Source organism: Pongo abelii, chromosome 9 (assembly GCF_028885655.2).
Source record: "Pongo abelii isolate AG06213 chromosome 9, NHGRI_mPonAbe1-v2.0_pri, whole genome shotgun sequence".
Lineage (NCBI taxonomy): Eukaryota > Metazoa > Chordata > Mammalia > Primates > Hominidae > Pongo > Pongo abelii.
Genome location: NC_071994.2, coordinates 58159829 through 58181029, shown reverse-complemented (window position 1 = coordinate 58181029; position 21201 = coordinate 58159829). Strand labels below are relative to the sequence as shown.

At 41.1% G+C, this 21201-nt stretch overlaps 1 protein-coding gene across 2 annotated transcripts; it reads right to left on the bottom strand.

The window, feature by feature from the left end:
* Positions 1–964: 964 nt before the first annotated feature.
* LOC100434444 (mas-related G-protein coupled receptor member X2) lies at positions 965–18544 on the bottom strand. 2 transcript variants are annotated; one of them, XM_002821965.3, is made up of 3 exons: positions 18360–18544; positions 7136–7302; positions 965–2937 (listed from the first exon to the last, which is right to left on the bottom strand). In XM_002821965.3, exon 3 carries the CDS (start codon positions 2910–2912, stop codon positions 1920–1922), a length of 993 nt encoding a protein of 330 aa, XP_002822011.1. In that variant the 5' UTR covers positions 2913–2937; positions 7136–7302; positions 18360–18544; the 3' UTR covers positions 965–1919. The 2 variants fall into 2 exon arrangements, with proteins under 2 accessions (XP_002822011.1, XP_009244803.1); XM_009246528.3 differs by lacking the exons at positions 7136–7302; positions 18360–18544 and adding exons at positions 5989–6103; positions 6276–6533.
* Between the last annotated feature and the right edge of the window lie 2657 nt (positions 18545–21201).

Below are 21201 nucleotides of genomic sequence, written 5' to 3'. Positions count from 1 at the left end.
GAATAGGCAAACCACCAACTGGATAAGTATAATACACATAACTACCAAAAGAATCATTCAGCATATGAAAAAATGTATACAAATTAATAATGAAAAAGACAAATACTTTATAAAAATAGGCAAAACTTAATCAGACACTGCCAAAAAAAAAGAGTAGATAAAAAGCACTTAAACGATGCTCAATTTAATAAGTCATTATGGAAATGCAAATTAAAACACAATGAGATACTACTTAAGACTCATTACAATGACTAAAATTCAAAGACTGGAAATACCATGTTTGTTGGGAGCATGTGGAGCAACTAGAACTCTCATACATTGCTGGTGGGAATGTGAAATGGTACAGCCATTTTAGAAAATAGCTTGGTACTTTCTTATAGAATTAAGCATACATCTTTCCATCATCCTGCAATTTCATTCCAGGTTGTCTATACAAAGAAATGAAAACATATATCTACAAAAAGACTTGAATAAGAATGTTCACAGCAGCTTTATTTATAATAGCCAAAAAATTCATAATACATCGCAGGTTGTCAGTATGAAAATAGTTACACCATAGTACACTCACACAATTAAATAGTACTCAGCTTTATGAAAGGAACAAACTACTGATACATGTGATGCAATAACATAGGTAAATTTTCAAAATATTATGTTGAGTGCAAGAGCTAGAAACAAAAAATACACATATTATGATTCTAAAAAGATACAGTTGAAGGTCAGGCAAAGCTAATATTTGTTGATTGAAATAGAAACAATGGTTGCCTCTTGGGGCAGGAAGAATGAGGGAGCACAGGGGAACTTTTAGAGATGATGAAAATATTTTGTCGTGAATAAAGTTTGAGTCACATAGGTGTATTCATTTAACAAAACTCATTAAGCTGTACATTTATGATCTGTGCATATCATTCTCTTAATTATACCTTAATTAAAAATAATAAAAAAATTATTAAAAGATGCAGCATTTACAATTAGTATTTTATTTTGTGGAACACGTAACTTTTAAAAATATGTGCAATTTAATTAACAAAATAAATGCTCTGAGTTCTTTGGAATAAAAGGTAAATCTGACATAGAGCCTGTCCTCCAAGAACATGGAGTCTATAAGACCATTGGAAACTTCCAGAATGAATTAGAGAGCCCCCAGAGAGGGAAGATTAGAGCAAAGGCAAAGGGGAAGGAATGGGAAGGCGTGTAGCTGGGATTTTAAGGGATGGCATGTGAAAGGAAACCGCAGGAAGACAGTGTACCTCAAACTTTAAATATGTGTTGACATTGATTTATCTAATTATAAAACTTAATTTCATGTTTGCAAAATTCAGAAGTAGTGAAAGCAATAAATTTAGTGACTCAAATCTGGTAAATGGAGACTTTTCAGAGGTTTAACTTAAAAATTAACCAGTTTATTCATTCATTAAGCCATTCAACAAAGATTTATTAAGCTAGGGGGATATTCTAAGGTCTGCCAAAATGAAAGACAACTGCTCTTTTGGAGCTAGATTTAAATTTAATTCTTCTAATTTTGTTGAGACAGAAATTGTACAGAAGAGAAAAAGAAATTAATTAAAAATATAATATTCTTTGAGTCCCTATCAAGTGCAGTGACCAAAGAAATGTAGACTTTTTCTGCCCTGCTTTCGGCCTTCTGCGAAAGGTAGGATTCATTAAAAGTGGGAACAGTCATGGACCCCAGAGTTGGCAAAGCTCTCATAGGGCTGTGGTGGAAGGCTGTGAGTAAGGCAATTCTACAGACACTGCACTTAGTGTTTGTTTCATAGGCACTGTTTCACTTAATCCTCACAAGGACTCTCTTAACTGTTTTAAAATCAGGGCTGAGAAAGTTTAGCAAATCAGATAGACAGGGGCAAAGTTGCCTCTCAAAGCCACATATATCTGATGGAAGTAGAGGCTGTCCATCTCTACACCAGACTGCTTCTCGACATCTCCGGGGTGCCCTGACGGAAGCATCCTTCACTGTGATCCACCTCAGCAGTGTCCTGCAGAGCCCTCTGGAGAGCCAGCTTGAGGATCGGCTGCTGCAGCCGCCACTGCTTCCTAAAGGTGCCCACGAAGAAGTAAATGATGGGGTTGGCACTGCTGTTAAGAGATGACAGGACAACTGAAACTGGATGAATATGACAAAATAAGACATCAGAATTCTCCCAGATCCATAATATTAGGAACCACTGAATGCCAAAGGGCAGGCCGCAGAGGAGGAAGACCAGCACTGTGAGCAGGATGGTCAGGTACAGCCTGGTCAGTGGCAGACCCCGGGAGCCACAGAGGATCCTGACCAGCAGGGCCAGACTGGACCCACAGAGAACCATGAATAAAAAAATCAGCCACGCTGCAGTGATGAAATCAAATGTCTGACACCAACCAGAGTCACCATCACTAAAGAAGAAGCCACAGAACTTCCCTTCCAAGATGCTCAGCAGTAGGGACAGGGCCCAGAGCAGGACACACACGACCGCTGACAGGTGTCTGGGGCGGCGGCAGCGATACCAGATGGGCCACAGGACTGACAGGCAGCGCTCGGTGCTGATGGTGCTCAGCATGCTCAGGCCTGCAAGGTAGGCACAGGTCATCACAGTGGTGAAGAAGCTAGGGAAATCGATGGAGATGGAACAGAAGAAGTTACTGAGGTACACCAGGCAATTTATAAGCTGGAAGCAGAGGAAGAGGAAGTCGGCCCCGGCCAGGCTGAGAACGTAGACAGAGAAGGCGTTCCTGCGCATGCAGAAGCCCAGGAGCCAGAGCACAAACCCGTTTCCTACCAGCCCGACCAGGGCAATGAAGAGGATCAGGAAGACCGGGATCAGGGTCTCCTTGCCACAAAGCAGAGGAAGGGCTTGGTCATTTCCATTCATTGTTGTACTTTCGTTTCCCCAGGCCGGGGTGGTTGGATCCATGCTCAGAAAACTTCCACTGGTGCCCCTGGGAACAAAAACAAGACTTGAGCACCTGCTGCATATTCACTGATTCTCATGACCAGCCCGTTATGTGGTAATTACCGCCCCTGTTTTACAGGAGAGGAAATCAGAGGCTTGAAGAGATTAAGTCATTCATTAAGGGCCAGGGAGTCCTAGCACCTGGATTCAAACTCATTTCTTGCTGACTCTAAATCCTGGGCTCCTTTCTATTACAAGGTAGATCCTCTGCTGGTATGGGAATATTTTAAGGCCCAAACACCCCCACTCACTGTCACTGTGTCATGTCTCCTGGAGGCAGGAAGAGAAAAGTCTAGGCAGAATATGTGGGGCAGCAAGAGACGGGACTCTGAGTTCAGCATTCTTTTTATCCTGGCATACAGATTTCCACTCAGGGGCCAGAAGAAATGACCCAGGCCATGACCCATGGCCACCCTAAATGACTGAGAGGGGTCCATCAACAGTCAGAATGGAGATCATCATTTAGGGTCATAATGGAGATGTGACTTCTTGCTAGGACAGGTCTGAGGACAGCCAGGCCTGTCAGGCTAGAAATTGCTCAGTGGGTCAGCTTTATGAAAACAGGAAGAATTTTTCTCTTATCCATTTCTGTGTCCTCAGTGCCTAGCTCAATGTGAGGGCATAGTAGAGAGTCAAGAAGTTTGTACCACATGTAAATGAATGAATGAATGAATGAATGAATGCATGGGGAGCCAAGAGTAGTTGAAAATTTGGGCTAAATGGAACACCAACATTTTAAAATGAAATTAGTCACTAAAAAACATACATGTAAAGAAATGAAGAAAATATCATTCCTCATGTTTCCTTCTGGGAAAGCTCTGGTGTATTTGAAGGGATTGCTTCTGCCTACACAGATAGTGAATAATGGCCACTGTCATATCTTCAATCCAGGAAGGGCTAGTATATGGCTTTTGCCCAGCACCCAGAAGAGTTTAAACTTCCAGTTTATGGAGAGGATTCAGGGTTTATCTGAATTTCTCTGCATCTTGGAAGAAAAGGGGGCAATTTGGGAAAAGGAGACAGAGGTGGCAGTTGAGAGTGTCTAGTGTCTAGAGGTGACTAGAGGGTGTTGCGGTATGAATACATCTAAGGTGGACCCATTACTTCCCCCAGATGATTTTGAGCTTTCTTTGCAAATTAAAGCATTTGTGAACAGGATTATTTGGGGAAAGGAGTGGGAAATTAGAAAAAAAGAACCATGTCTACACTGTGCAGGGCTTTGGGGGAAAAGGCATATGCTTATATAAATTACACTTGGGAAGGAGCCCTTACTCACAATGGGGTGAACAATAGCGGCTGGCTGAGTGCTCCTCAGGTATAGCCTCTTTAAATCGTCTTCAGAGCCCGGTGAGGTCAGTACTATTATTAGTCCCATTTTACAGATAAGGAGATTAAAGCACAAATATATTGAGTAATATGCTTCAGGTCTCACAAACAAGTAGGTAGAGCCTGCATTTGAACCCACGGTTCCGGGTCAGAGGGCTTGTTCTTAACCAGCCTTGCAGCCCCATTGCAAGGGTTCAATGCCAACTACACATGAAGAAAGGAGAAAAGCAACAAGTAATGCTCATATCAAATCCAAAATGGAATGTCAAAATTGCAGTTTTTTAAGCATAGATTAAGCAACTTTAAGAAACAGTAAGGAAGAGAAATTAATCAAATAAGGAGAAGAGATGTGAATAGAAGCCAACTGAGAATAAGCAACTGAATGCAAGAGCTCTTTCTTGCTTCAGAAAAACAGCTATCAATCACTCCACACTGCAGAAAACTCTCACGGGCTGGAGGCCTCCAAGGGGAAAGTGAATGTGTCCTCCATGGGGGTGCAGAATTGGCATCAAGGACTGAATGCATCCATCACATGCTGTCTTAGTTCCTGTAGCCCTGGTTGGCCTATTGAGGATATGGAAGAAAACCACTTCTGTTGTCCTCCCTCAGGGCAGGTTGGCCTTTTTATTTGTGGCACTGAACACAGTTTGCACCTGTATTTTTTTTTTTTTTTGAGACAGAGTCTCGCTCTGTTGCCCAGGCTGGAGTGCAGTGGCGTGATCTCGGCTCACTGCAAGCTCCGCCTCCCGGATTCACGCCATTCTCCTGCCTCAGCCTCCTGAGTAGCTGGGACTACAGGCGCCTACCACCACGCCTGACTAATTTTTTGTATTTTTTTTTTAGTAGAGATGGGGTTTCACCGTGTTAGCCAGGATGGTCTCGATCTCCTGACCTCGTGATCTGCCCGCCTCAGCCTCCCAAAGTGCTGGGATTACAGGCGTGAGTCACCGCGCCCGGCCCTGCCACCTGTATTTTTAAGTGTATGTCTGTTTTTTCTTTTATCTCCCTCATTAAACTCAACATTTTTGTTGTGATTGTTCACTATTATATCCCCAGCCTCCAACACATGTCCCTTGGAGCCCATCTATTGTAATATGCTCATTTAACAAAGAAAGACAGGCTTAACGTGTACAAAAGAGTTTCCTGAATCACATGGTGAAAAGCAGGTCCAATACCAGCTCCAGTCTCCTGGGGCCCTGTCCTAGGTTTATTTCTGTTCCATGTCTACATCATTCACTATTTGTGAGGCAGTCTTGAGAAAAATCTCCATGTGAGCACAGATGCTAAAAGAGAATCAGGGGCTATAGAGACTGCTTGTTGCCCCAAAAGCCATTCTCCTTTTCTCACACATAATAATTCTGAGTCTTAGATCAGAAAAAGGCCCATTTCTCAGCTTCCCTTTATGCTAATGGCACCATGTAACCATATGTGATGGTCAAGGGGAGGTGAGAGGAAGTGATATAACCAGCTCCTCCTGTATTCTTTCTTCTTTTCTCTTCTCTCTGGCTGGAACGCTGATGTGTTTGGGAGCCACGTAGGACCATGAGGGTAAGGGTACCGCTTTAGGGATGGGGAAATAGAAATTGGAAGGAGGCTTGATGTTTGATGTCTTGGAGTCATCAGCCCAAGTCTAATAAACATTCTTTTTGATTATCACTATAATAGGTTTCTTTTTAGAGAAGCCAAAATCATAAACTTACATTACACATACCTGTGTACTTATACCTGGGAGTACCTATGTACTCCCAATCCCTTTGTTTCCCCAACCACATTCCATTCTCAAGGCATTTATGATGATAGTGAGAGACTAGTCCAAGGAAGTGACACTAGATGGGAAGGTCAAACAATTAAAAAAAATGGGAGGTGATAGAATGAGAAATTGATTCAATCACATTAATAGAGAAAGTCTCAGGAAATACAAACTGAGAAGAGGCTATGGGAAGAAATGGACTTTTCCTGTTTGCCATTAGGATCTCATGTCCATCCTTCTCTACCTGCCTTTGCATCCTGGGAGGAGACATGTCTGAGCCTCGTCAATGGGCTGTCTTTCACTCAGGCTCCAAAGGGTACACATTGACAGGAGATTGGAGGGTGACTTTTTTTTTCAGGCAAAGGGACACATTGACAGGAGATTGGGGGATGATTTTTAAAAAATTTCCTGGCTCTCTCCCTGCGCTCTGAAGGGCTATGAGTTGGCAGTGGCAGTGTTTTTCTACCTAAGGACATAGCCCTGTCTGGTGGCCCTTTCCTGTAGCCGCAGCTACAGTTACAGTTACAGCTACCGCTACAGCACATTCTGAGTTCTCAGAACTTCTCTTTCTCCTTATCACTTCAGACCTAGCAATGGTAACAGCCCTCCACTATCACTTGCCTTTGAGGGCTTCATCATTCCTTAATCCCTGTTCACACCTTTGTAAACAGTCTCTTCACTAAACTCTTCTAAACTACCCCTCTAGAGTGTGTGATGTGTGTTTTCTGCTGGGACAATGACAGATATGAAGGAAAAACCTTTTGAATAACAAGAAAATCAGTGCAACCTGAGGTTTTAAATAACAATTTAGCTTAGGGAAGTAATGACTTCATTCTAGCCTGCCCCTAAATTAAAATTAGCAAAATCTTTCTCTCCATAGTTGCAGATTTGAATGGTTGAAGAGAAGGTGAGAATATAGGTAGATAGAAGAGAAGTAGGACAAACCTGCTTGACCCCATTCGGATCTCCCACCATCTAAGCTGCCAGCATCCAAAGCTCCCTCAAAGGAGCTTCCTGTCTCCTTTTCCTAATGAATTCATCAGAATGTGGACTAAGGTAAAAACCAAAACTGCCTTTGAAAGAAGATGGTTCTTGAACAAACTCTTACCTTAACACACTTCTTTCTACTGGAGTTGGTGAGTTGAGAAGTGCTTTCCTGGGACTGGCAAACAGCTGAGGATGGGGAGATGCCTGCAGGAGCTGGAGTGAAACCTGATGACTGAGTAAAGCTTATCAAGATGCTCAACAACCCTGTGATTTCCTGTACAGAGGGTGCTGGAAAATAAGAGTATGACACATGAAACCACATGAGATGTTTCTCAGCATTTGCCCTGACTCCAGTCACTTATCTTGGTTTCTCCCCTACCCTCTCCGGCCCCACTCCCTGCAAGGAATCACCATCCTGAAGTCTTTCGTTGCCCACAATGAGCATCTGCAGGAAGCAGACCAATCAAGCAACGTGAGCTTTCATAACTAAAGAATAGTCTGCCCTCTTCTGCTTGGCATTCAAGGCCCTGGCTTACTTGATCTTTTAAAATTGGGTTTATTTCAAATGACACTACGGTGTATAAAATGAAATGCAAAGTCTCTCAAAGTCTCATTCCCCAAAAGCAACCACTGCATACAGTTTCCACTCTTTTTTTAAAAAAAGCTTTGCATAATAAAACAACATTTCTATTTTTGATTTATCAATGTTAACAAGTAGATATATTGAGTCTCCTTACAAAATATAGGGGACTTAGCACATCACATGCACCATCTGTCACGTTTTTCCCTCTACATCATGATATTTATTAGCTAGATTATTTTTAGATCATCTAGAGCCAACCAATATTTTCAGCCTTATCTCCTATGACTTCCTTTCATGTGCCTATGCTGCAGCCAAATTGAGTTATAAGTAACAATTTTGAAGCATTTAAGACAATCAGAAGAAATTATTCACTCATTTATTCATTCATTCAATACTGTTTATTGTTTGCCTATGATATGTCAGGTACCGTTCCAGGCAATGAAGACACAATGATGAACACCATACAAGATCATGCCCCTTTGCATTCCAGAGCAGCTGGGTGACCTCAGAGAGGGAGCATGTGTTGATTGAGGCGAGTTCTGAGACTCAGCATTTTCTTGTATTATACTTTGGTTCAGTAGGTAAACCATGCATTTGTCCCCAGAAATCTGCTTTCCTCACTAGCAACACCAGGACTTCAGAAAGCTTTAACCTCTGTTACCGTCTAACCTACTGTGCTCTATTATTTTATTTTGATTCTGTTTCCCTCCAACAAATGAAATACTTATTATTGTTTTAAATAGTCAGTGTTTGTTCAGATTTATCCACATAATCACCAATGCTTTTGCTCAACCTCCCATTTTACATCTCATAGCTTCCATTTCTCAAAACGCATTCTTCAGGAGTTCCTTTTGTGAGAGTCTCTGCATGGTACATGCCTCCTTTATCTGTCTGAAAGTGTCATTGTTTCACCCTCGTCTTCTAAAGATGGTTTTTCTAGGCATGGCATTGTAGGGTGATAGTTACTTTCTTCCAGCACATTGAAGATCCACCTTCTGACTGCCAGTGTTACTGTTGTGGCCATCATTATGGTTACTGTTGCGGCCATCAGTCCGGTTGCCATTTGCTTGTGGTGATCTGCCTTTTTTTCTCTAAGAGCTTTTATTTTTCTCTGCTATGATACATTCTCACCAAATTGTATCTGGTGACTGTTTTTCAAATCATGTTTGGGATTTGTGGAGTTTCCTAGATTTTAAAATTATTTTTTAAAAATCATTTAATATGTTTTAACAATTTAATGCTATAATCTCTTGAAATATTACATAACAGTGAAGAACACAAGACCAGGCTACTTGGCATTTCTCCTATGGCACCTTAGCCAGATTTTGTAACTCTGTTGTGTTTGTTTCCTCATCAGTAAAATGGGGATAACATTATTAGTCTATAGGTTTGCTGTGAAGATTAATAATTTAATGTATATAAATGATTTACAATAGGAGCACATAGTAAGTACTATACAATTATTAGCTCTCATTATCACTTTTAGTATTATCTCTTTCTGGAAGTCTAATTCAACATATGTTAGCCCTCTTCTTCTATCATCCTTATTTCTTAACCTTTTCCTTATGTCTCGTCTCTTTGTCTCTGAGGCTGCTTTCTGGGTAATTTCTTCAGATGTATCTTCCAGTTAACTAGATTCTTTCCATTGTGTCTAATCATCTGCTTAATCTATCCACTGAAGTTTAAATCCAATTTTTATATTACTAATTTCTAGAAGTTCTATTTTATTTTTTTAAAATTATATTTTAAGTTCTGGGATACATGTGCAGAACGTGCAGGTTTGTTACCTATGTATACACATGCCATGGTGGTTTGCTGCATCCATCAACCTGTCATCTACATTAGGTATTTCTCCTAGTGCTATCCCTCTCCTAGCTCCCCACCCCCTGAGAGGCCCCAGTGTGTGATGTTCCCCTCCCTGTATTCATGTGTTTTCATTGTTCAACTCCCACATATGATTGAGAACATACAGTGTTTGGTTTTCTGTTCCTGTGTTAGTTTGCTGAGAATGATGGTTTCCAGCTTCATCCATGTCCCTGCAAAGAACATAAACTCATCCTTTTTTTACGGCTGCATAGAATTCCATGGTGTATATGTACCACATTTTCTTTATCCAGTCTATCATTGATGGGCATTTGGGTTGGTTCCAGGTCTTTGCTATTGTGAATAGTGCTGCAATAAACATACGGGTGCATGTGTCTTTATAGTAGAATGATTTATAATCCTTTGGGTATATACCCAGTAATGGGATTGCTGAGTCAAATAGTATTTCTGGTTCTAGATCCTTGAGGACTCACCACACTGTCTTCCACAATGGTTGAAGTAATTTGCACTCCTACCAACTCTGTAAAAGTGTTCTTATTTCTCCACATCCTCTCCAGCATCTGTTGTTTCCTGACTTTTTAATGATTGCCATTCTAACTGGTGTAAGATGGTATCTCATTGTGGTTTTAATTTGCATTTCTCTAATGACCAGTGATGATGAGCATTTTTTCATGTTTGTCGGCTGTATAAATATCTTCTTTTGAGAAGTGTCTGTTCATATTCTTCACCCAGTTTTTGATGGGGTTGTTTATGTTTTCTTGTAAATTTGTTTAAGTTTCTTGTAAATTCTGGATATTAGCCCTTTGTCAGATGGATAGATTGCAAAAATTTTCTCCCATTCTGTAGGTTGCCTGTTCACTCTGATGATAGTTTCTTTTGCTGTGCAGAAGCTCTTTAGTTTAATTAGATCCCATTTGTCAATTTTGGCTTTTGTTGCCATTGCTTTTGGTGTTTTATTCATGAAGACTTTGCCCATGCCTATGTCCTGAATGGTACTGTCTAGGTTTTCTTCTAGGGTTTTATGATTTTAGGTCTTATGTTTAAGTCTTTAATCCATTTTGAGTTAATTTTTGTATAAGGTGTAAGTAAGGGGTCCAGTTTCAGTTTTCTGCATATGGCTAACCAGTTTTCCCAACACCATTTATTAAATAAGGAATCCTTTCCCCATTGCTTGTTTTTGTCAGGTTTGTCGAAGATCAGATGGTTGTACATGTGTGGCATCATTTCTGAGGCCTCTGTTCTGTTCCACTGGTTGATATATATGTTTTAGTACCAGCACCGTGTTGTTTTGGTTACTGTAGCCTTGTAGTATAGTTTGAAGTCAGGTAGCGTGTTGCCTCCAGCTTTATTCTTTTTGCTTAGGATTGTCTTGGCTATACAGGATCTTTTTTGTTTCCATATGAAATTTAAAGTAGTTTTTTCTACTTCTGTGAAGAAAGTCAATGGTAGGCTGATGTGCATAGCATTAAAACTATAAATTACTTTGGGCAGTATGGCCATTTTCATGACATTGATTCTTCCTATCCATGAGCATGGAATTTTTTCCATTTGTTTGTATCCTCTCTTATTTCCTTGAGCAGTGGTTTGTAGTTCTCCTTGAAGAGGTCCTTCACATCCTTTGTAAATTGTATTCCTAGGTATTTTATTCTCTTTGTAGCAATTGTAAATGAGAGTTCACTCATGATTTGGCTCTCTGTTTGCCTATTATTAGTGTATAGGAATGCTTGTGATTTTTGCACATTGATTTTGTATCCTGAGACTTTGCTGAAGTTGCTTATCAGCTTAAGGAGATTTTGGGCTGAGACGATGGGGTTTTCTAAATATAGAATCATGTCATCTGCAAACAGAGATAATTTGACTTCCTGTCTTCCTATTTGAATACCCTTTATTTCTTTCTCTTGTCTGATTTCTCTGCGCAGAACTTCCAATACTATGTTGAATAGGAGTGGTGAGAGAGGGCATCCTTGTCTTGTGCCAGTTTTCAAAAGGAATGCTTCCAGCTTTTGCCCATTCAGTGTGGTATTTGCTGTGGGTTTATAAAAAATAGCTCTTATTATTTTGAGATACGTTCCATCAGTACCTAGTTTATTGAAAGTTTTTAGCATGAAGGGGTGTTGAATTTTATCGACGACCTTTTCTGCATCTATTGAGATAATCATGTGGTTTTTGTCATTGGTTCTGCTTATCTGATGGATTACGTTTATTGATTTGCGTACTTTGAGCCAGACTTGCATCCCAGGGATGAAGCCCACTTGATCATGGTGGATAAGCTTTTGGATGTGCTGCTGGATTCGGTTTGACAGTACTTTATGGAGGATTTTTGCATCAATGTTCATCAGGGATGTTGGCCTGAAATTTTCTTTTTTTGTTTCGTCTCTGCCAGGTTTTGGTATCAGGATGAGGCTGGCCTTATAAAATGAGTTAGGGAGGAGTCCCTCTTTTTCTATCATTTGGAATAGTTTCAGGAGGAATGGTATTAGCTCCTCTTGGTACCTCTGGTAGAATTTGGCTGTGAATCCGTCTGGTCCTGGGCTTTTTTTGATTGGTAGGCTATTAATTATTGCCTCAATTTCAGAAGTTGTTATTGGTTTATTCGGGGATTCGACTTCTTCCTGGTTTAGTCTTGGGAGAGTGTTTGTGTCCAGGAATTTATGCATCTCTTCTAGATTTTCTGGTTTATTTGCATAGAGATATTTATAGAATTATCTGATGGTAGTTTGTATTTCTGTGGGCTCTGTGGTGATATCCCTTTTATCATTTTTTATTGTGTCTATTTGATTCTTCTCTCTTTTCTTCTTTATTAGTCTTGCTAGCAGTCTATGTATTTTGTTAATCTTTTCCAAAAACCAGCTCCTGGATTTATTGATTTTTTGAAGGTTTTTTCATGTCTCTGTCTCCTTCAGTTCTGCTCTGATCTTAGTTATTTCTTACCTTCTGCTAGCTTTTCAATTTGTTTGCCTTGCTTTTCTAGTTCTTTTCATTGTGATGTTAGGGTGTCGATTTTAGATCTTTCCTGCTTTCTCCTGTGGGCATTTAGTGCTATAAATTTCCCTCTAAACACTGCTTTAGCTGTGTCCCAGAGATTCTGGCATGTTGTGTCTTTGTTCTTATTGGTTTCAAAGAACTCATTTACTTCTGCCTTAATTTCGTTATTTACCCAGTAGTCATTAAGGAGCAAGTTGTTCAGTTTCCATGTAGTTGTGTGGTTTTGAGTGAGTTTTTTAATCATGAGTTCTAATTTGATTGCACTGTGGTCTGAGAGACTGTTATTATTTCCATTCTTTTGCTTTTGCTGAAGAGTGTTTTACTTTTAATTATGTGGCCAATTTTAGAATAATGCAATGTGGTGCTGAGAAGAATGTATATTCTGTTGATGTGGGGTGGAGAGTTCTGTAGATGTCTATTAGGTCTGCTTGGTCCAGAGCTGAGCTCAAGTCCTGAATATCCTTGTTAATTTTCTGTCTCATTGATCTGTCTGTTATTGAGAGTGGGGTGTTAAGGTCTCTCTCTATTATTGTGTGGGAGTCTAAGTCTCTTTTTAGGTCTCTAAGGACTTGCTTTATGAATCTGTGTGCTCCTATATTGGGTGCATATATATTTAGGATACTTAGTTCTTCTTGTTGAATTGATCCCTTTAGCATTACGTAATGGCCTTCTTTGTCTCTTTTGATCTTTGTTGGTTTAAAGTCTGTTTTATCAGAGACTAGGATTGCAACCCCTGCTTTTTTTTTGCTTTCCATTTGCTTGATAAATATTCTATTCCTCCGTCCCTTTATTTTGAGCCTATGTGTGTCTTTGCACATGAGATGGGTCTCCTGAATACAGCACATCAATGGGTCTTGACTCTTTATCCAATTTGGCGGTCTGTATCTTTTAATTGGGACATTTAGCCCATTTACATTTAAGGTTAATCTATTTGATATTTTGTTTTTCTACTTTCATAGTCATTTTTTTATTTCTTGATGCTGACTTGTGTTGTCAATTCTTCCTTTTATGTCTTTAATCCTATTAAGCATGGCGATATTATAATTATCTGATAATTCTAGTGCTAAAGTCTGTGTGTGTCTGACTTTACTGTCTGTAATTTCTTCTGGCACTTTCATGTGATTTGTTTGTGATTTTTGACTGTGAGTTTCCACTTGCCTTGGGAGCTTATTTGTGGAAATTCTTTAAGGCTTGAATTGTAGTTGAGTTCTTTTAGAGAGGTCTTCTGTTTTCTTTTTCTAGTTGACTGGAGGAACTTCCCAACATGCTTTCATGTATCAGGTTGTCCTCAGAAACCTCATTTGTCGTTTGAAATTTCAGGAAGACCACAGGCTGTATGAATTTGGATCACAATGTGATACTGACTTATGGTTATAAATTCTCAAGAAAAGCTTTTTGTTTTGTTTTTGTTTTTGTTTTTGTTTTTGTTGTTGTTGTTTTTGTTTTTTTTCCCCAGAGCCAAATGTGCATCAGGCAGTTTCTTGGCAGTTGTATTTCTCATGAATTAGAATACACTAAAGGTTCGGTCTTTTGAAGTCCTGCATTTTCATGAGGTTTTCCTGTTAGACTTTCCACCATGAGTTGTTCTAAACTCTTTCATTCCTTTTAGGCTTGTAGCCATAATACGAAATGAGAATCTCCTTCTGAGAGGAAAAGATAACCATTTAGGAAATGAATTGATCATGTCTGTGCTTCAGAAAAGTCTTATCAGGCTGCTGAATGTACAAGATATAAAATATAGATGAAAACATAAATCACTGGTTATACTTCTACATGGAAACAACTGCATAAATACTTTAGTATATGCATACAAAATATACAATTGATACTGTTTTATAATATGTGGTTTATTTCTAATTTGATAATTATTGATTGTGGGACCTCCAGCATAAATTACAACTCTTTTGATCTCAGTTCTCCATCTGTAAAATGGGATGCCTTACAGTTGTGATGAATCTGAAACTAAGAGAACTCTGGTGCCTATGGAGGTTTCTCTCCTCCGGGTACCAGAGAGAGTAGAGACCTCAGATAGGCCTCTCTCTGAGGCCAAACTTGGAATTCCAGGATGACTCTCATCTTTTAGATCCTTAGTGGCTTCCAGAGTTTTCATAACTATGATGAAGTCATCAACCTGGGCCCCTCTCCATGGCTTACAGTGTGATATTTCAATACATGTATACAATGTATAATGATCAAATTGGGTTCATTAACATATCCATCACCACAAACATTTATCATTTCTTTGTGTTGGGAATATTCAAAATATACTCTTCTAGCTATTTAAAAATATACAGTAAATTGTCATTAATTATAATCACCCTACAATGCCCTAGAACTCTAGAACTTATTTCTCCTATCTAGCTGTGATTTTGTATCTGTTAACCAAAATTAGGCTATCCATCTCTCCATCCTTCCCAGCTTCTAGTAACCTCTATTCTACTCTCTATTTCTATGACATCAACTTTTTCAGCTTTCACATGTGTGAGAACATGTGGTATCTGTCCTTCTGTGCCTGAATTATTCCACTTAAAATAATGTCCTCCAGACTCATTCACATTGCTGCAAATGACAAGATTCTTTCTTTTTTGTGGCTGAATAGTACTCCCTTGTGTATATGTACCATATTGTCTTTATCCATTCATCTGTTGATGGACACAGGTTGAGTCCGTATCTTGACTATTGTGAATAGTGCTGCAATAAGCATGAGAGTGCAGACATCTCGTCAACATATTGATTTCTTTCCCTTCAGATATATATCCAGTAGTGGGATTGCTGGATCATGTGGTAGTTCGATTTGTAGCTTTCTGAGGAAGCACTGTACTGTTTTCCATAATGGCTGCACTAATTTGCATTCCCACCAACTGTATAAGGGTTCCTTTTCTCTGCATCCCCACTAGCATTTATTTACTTTTTGTCTTCTTGATAACAATCATTCTAACTGTATTAAGATGATATCTCATTGTAGTTTTGATTTACATTTCTCTGATGATTAGTGATTTTGAGCATTTTTTTCATATACCTGTTGTCTATTCCTATGTATTTCTTTTAAGAGACTTCTATTTAGCTCATTTGCTCATTTTTAAATTGGATTGTTGGTGGGTTTTTTTGTTTGTTTGGTTGGTTTTTGCTTTTGAGTTGTTTGAGTTCCTTGTATATTCCAGATAGTAATCCCTTGTTGAATAAATAGTTTGCAAATGTTTTCTCCCATTCTGCTAGTTGTCTCTTCACTCTGATGATTGTTTCTTTCACTGTGCAGGAATTTTTTAGTTTGATACAATCCTATTTGTCTAGTTTCTCTTTTGATCCATGTGCTTTTGAGGTCCTCTTCACAAAGTCTTTGCCCACACCAATGTTCTGATATAATGTTTTTGTTTTCTTCCAATAGTTTCATAGTTTAAGGTCTTATATTTGAGTCATTAATTCATTCAGAGTTGACTTTTGTATATAAGAGATAGGAATCTATTTTAATTCTACTGCATGTGGATATCCAGTGTTTCCAGCACCATACTATGAATATTTGTTCACTTAATGGTGTCCCATAAGTCTTATAGGCTTTCTTCACTATTTTTCATTCTTTTTTTTCTCAGACTGGATAATTTCAAATGATCTGTCTTTGAATTTAGAGTTCTTTCTTCTGCTTGATCAAGTCTATTGTTGAATCTCTCTATTGTATTATTTATTTTATTCATTGAATTCTTCAGCTTCAGGGTTTGTTTATTTTTTTTAAAAAATCCACCTTTTGTTAAATTTCTCATTCATATCATGAATTGTTTTCCTGATATTGTTAAATTGTCTTTTTGTATTTTTTTGTATCTCATTGAGTTTCCTTAAAATCATTATTTTGAACTCCTTTTCCAGACATTTTTAAATTTCATTTTTAGCAGGGTCTGTTACTAGAGAGTTATTGTATTCCTTTAGTGGTGTCATATTTCCTTGCTTGCTTATGTTTCTTCTGTCTCTGCATGATGTTTCTTGTATCTGTGCATCTGATGGAACATTTACCTCTTCCAAACTTTCTAGAATCATCTTTGCAGAGAAAGACTTTCACCTGCAGTTTGGTCTTAGTGTGCTGGTTGGTGAGGACAACTCTGTTTTTGGGTAAGTTGAGTGATATAATCACTATGCAGCTTCCTCAGCTGTATTCACTGTTGGCTCGTTGAATAACTTTGGGTGCCTCAATGACTTAGGTTGTAGAAGTTTGTGGGGGTGGCAGTAGTGGTGGAGGTTGTTAAAGTCTTCATGGGCGAGGGCTTTTGGGGTCCTCTTATTCTTATTTCCCCCACAGTGTGGAGACTTAGCTGAGAAAATCCTTCTTGGTATCAGGTCAGACATGGCCTACATGCAGCTGCAGTGGTACTAGGTTCCAGGTGAAGCTGCTTAGAGCATTTGAGGGGCTGGGGTCCTAGGCTCAGTGTATCACAAACCTATTGTGGCACCTGGGTCTTGTGGTGCAGGTTTGCTCTCTGTGTTTGTTTATTGGATGTAGGTTGTCCAGAGAGCCATGATCTGGGACTCTGAGGCACCCTTAGCAGTTTGGGCTCAGGGGCTGGGTTGTAGCTGCAATTCTACTTCTAGGGGCCAGGGCAAAGATCTGGTCTGACTCAGGAGACGAAGGAGTGCTCTGGAGGTTTGGGCCGGGGGAGCAGAATATGGCTGCAATTTGGGAACCTGAGCCAATAGGGCTTGGTGGCAACTCAGGTGTCAGGGATGAGGAACCATGTGGTGACTCTAGACCTTGGGGATGGTGGGGTGTATTTTAGACTCTGTGAGGCCAGGTACAATGGCAGCGAGGACCCTAAAATGTCAGAGCACAACTGTTGTCTTGGTCCTAGGGGGCAAGGAGCAGCACAGCAAAAACTCCACTTCCTGGGGAGTGAAGTCTGACACTTAACTTTTTGCAGTACTCATTGTGTGACCTTTAAGAAGCTCCTTAACTTTCCTGGATCCCTATTCCTCATTCCTAAAATAAGACTAATCCTGTAGTTCTCCAAGAGTGTTTTGAGGGTCATTTGGTTAACTTTTGCATGCTTCATAAATGAAGGTATTGGTTAGTCCTGAGTCTTCTGCATAATAACTGTTTGATATTGAATAAGCTATTTTCCCTCTCAGAGCCCCAATTTTGAAATCTGTTAAATAAGTATAAGATATGCCTCATAGAAGTATCAAATTAAATTGTAAATTAAACAATATAAAGCAACTGGTACAATGCCTAGCTTATAGATGCTTGATAAATAGTACCTGTTATTCTAATTCAAATTTCACTGCCAAGTTTTGAGTTAAATTTAGAGCTTCAACTTCATAAAAATTTCACTGTTATATACTTTAATGAAGAATTTTTTTAGGGATTCTGAAGCAGGGAGCACAAAGAGCAAGCTCTTAACATTCTGGCTTCTGGTTACTGAAATACTTAATATCACATCAGATTATGAAGCGATAGAAAAGAAATGTAACGTTACCACATTAAGCCACTAGGTGGTAGTCAAGGATCATTGCTTTGTTAGTATGAGGTAACCCTTGACTGGCCAGCAGGGGGCCCATGTCAATGACATTGCTGGAAAAAGTCTGGATCTCAAGCCGACATGTATTTGTGCGTGGTGTGTGTGCCTGCGCGCAAGAGGGAACCGGGAGGGAAGGTGAGGACAGAGGGAGGGAACAGGAAGATGAATCCAAGTGAGACGAATGCCCTGTGAAGTTTGGGAACCGGTCTCTACTCACTGTCTACTTACCCACGCCAATTTTCTTTTGTTTTTCTTTTCTTTTATTTTCCTTTCTCTTTTTTTTTTTGACAAAGTTTCCCCCTACACCCAGGCTGAAGTGGAGTGGCAGGATCATAGCTCGCATCTCCAAACTCCCGGGCTCAAGCCGTCCTCCCACCCCAGCCTCCCGAGTAGCCAAGATTATCCATCCCAATTTAAAGTAGAGCAATGAAGGGGACCCATGTAATTTTTGCAACCTGAGCATTCACGGATGGCAGCATGTACAGCAGCTCCTGCGAGTGTCTATTAATCAACCACTGAAATGCTGGTCTCAAATCCTGATCTACTAAGTCTATGAATCCAGGTTAGGATTACTAATTTAATCTTACTGTCATGTTGCTTAACCTCACTAGTCAGTCCTTGGCTTCCTCATCAGTAAGATGGCTGTCGTGAGGTATTCAAGGTGCACACGTGAGTGCTTAGCACATGCTTAAAGCCCTGTGACATCAGAATGTGCTCTCTGTCATCGTCAGGACCATCTTTATTATTTCACCGACTTTCCCAGTCTTCCACAGGGTTTCTGAAGCTTGCTCCTAAAATCCCAATCCCCAAGGCCAGCAGGGTCTGAAACTGCTCAGCACGTGTCTGCCACGTTAGGCTTTGGGGCAGGGCAATAGCCTGAGGACAGCAGATGGAAGCGCTGGGCAAAGATGCGTGCCTGCACCTGCTGCTATGCGATGGAGGGAGGGATGCCCCAGGTTCCCTTCTGTTCCCGCTTCTCTGTTAGAGTGGATACCTCATGCGAACATGGGCTGGAGACTGGATAGCCCTATGGAAAGGGTTATTACCTCTGGTATAATTCTCTCATTTGTTGGGGAACAAAAGAGTAAGACTTACTGTCCATTAGGTCTCAGTAACAACAACTGATCTCCACGTCTTTCTGACTTTCAGGGAGCCCCAGTGACCTTCATGTCACCCTCTTCTCCCCAGGTTCCTTCAGGCCTGGCTGCCATCTGGCAAGGCCTGCCTGTCTGGTTTTCCCAGGCTTCCCTCTGCCAGTGTTTGGCCAGGGCGGGCCAGGGAGAGGCTGTAGGGACCAGCTGCCAGGGGTAGGCAGGGTGTGTCTGACCCCACGGTGGAGGGTTGGGCAGCCAGGGAGGAGGGCAGAGTGTGGAGCTCTGGGTCAGTGAAGACCTGGGTCCAGTGAAGGCCTATAGCTCAGGAGGCTAAGGGCGACTCCCTGAAGGTTGGGCTGGTCCCAGGCTTTGCTTGTTGGATGGAGGAGACCTGTGGGGCCTCTGTGTCAGATCAGCCCCTGTGTCCAGCCCAACTTCAGAAAATCAGTGTGGGGGAGCCAAGCTTACTCCAATCCACAGATAACTGCACAGTTTGGAGTTATGCTTTGAGAGAGCGAAGGGAAGGGCTTGTCGGGGCAGGATGTGTTCCAGAATATAAGGATCCGAACAGTGTGAGCCGTTTCTCACATCCCTCTCAAATGCTAACCTGCTCAGCCTCCAAGCCCATGCTCCGCAGGCCTCTGTGCTCTGCACTTCTCTCTCCTCTTTGCCTTCTGTAATCCCCTTTACCTGTTAGGCCCCAGAAGGCTCCCCTTTTGGGGTGTAACCCAGCTCCTAGGGCACTCCCCTCATCGGAACTCTGTAGCTGCTGCACCTGTCTCCTCTGCTCCTCTAGGCTGAAAGCTCCCTGAGAGCAGGGCCTATGTTATTCATTCATGGATTCACTCATCCATTTCTTCAATGAATATTGATTGTGCACTCCTTGCTACTTGATAGGCCTTGTTTTAGGTGCTGGAACTGGCACACTGGGCGAGGTCTGAAATTCAGCTCCTGACTCCTGGCCCAGTGCTCTTCCCAACAGATTCCCATCCCCACCTACCTCACCCAGAGCCCAGCCTCCTGGATGTAGGTCAGGGAAGCAGTGCCCAGAGCACCACCTTCCCCTCAGGGCCCTGATAGGATATTGCCTGCAGCATTTTCCAGTAGGCACAAAGGGCTGAGAGGTACATCTTTGCAGTTTCCTTCTTCCCCTAGGACATTCTGGGAACCACAGGGATATGCACTACCCTTTCCTTCCTTTCGCAGGGTGGCGACAGGGACCAGGGCCACACTCACTGGGCCTAGGGGCAACCCTGGTTCAGACACTCCAGGCTACATGACCTCAGGTGTCTCCTGTAACACCTTTAAGCCTTGGTTTCCTCATCTCTAAAAAGGTGATAGTGATGTAGGAACTAGAAAGAAATTATTTAGGCAGATACTGAGGGTAAGAGAGTCCTCAGTAAGGTTTCCTTTTAATAAAAAGCAGCCCCTAACTAGTTTCTTTTCTAAGAAAAAGCAACCTGAAAAATCAAGCTGCAAGCATAGATAAGCAAGCTAAAAGCTTACATAAGTAAATACTGGCAGCTGTGGCAATAGAAAAGGGATATCTGGAAGCCAGGTATATTCAACACGGAGGCTCCCTCTTCCCTTTTCTTTGTCACCACATGTGCAGTAAAAAGCAGGCAACATGGCACCGGCCAGGTAGAGACCCCATCTGCATAATAAAAGATTATAGTGGGATGACCATCTTCTTTGCATGCTATGCAAACAGCACACCTGGTTCCACCAATCTCTCATGCCCTATGTCAATCAGACACTTCCTCCTCAAGCTCATCTATAAAACGCCTCCATGCATTTCACCGTGGAACCGGAAGACCCACTCCGGAGCCCCTCTCTCTGCAGGAGAGAGTTTTTCTCTTTTCTCTTTCACCTATTAAACCTCTGCTCTTAAACTCACTCCTTGTGTGCATCCATGTCCTCGATTTCCTTGGAATGAGGCAATGAACCTCGGGTATTGCCCCAGACAAATGGCACCACTTCGATACCAAGAGTATCTTCTCCCTGAGGTGTTTTGAGAATTCTTTGATTCCATGCCTTCAATAAATGGTAGCTCCTGTCCTCCCTGCCCCTACCCCACAAGCCTGAGAACTGAAGTCAACTCCCATCCATGGCAAATCAGGCTCCAACTTAGCAGACTCGGAGCTATAAGAAGCCCCGTCTCCCCCTTCTAGTGCTCAGCCCTAAGGAGAGTAACAACAATAAT

Coding starts and splice junctions, on each gene's coding strand:
- LOC100434444 (XM_002821965.3), bottom strand. CDS start 2,912: ATGGATCCAACCACCCCGGCCTGGGGAAACGAAAGTACAACAATGAAT.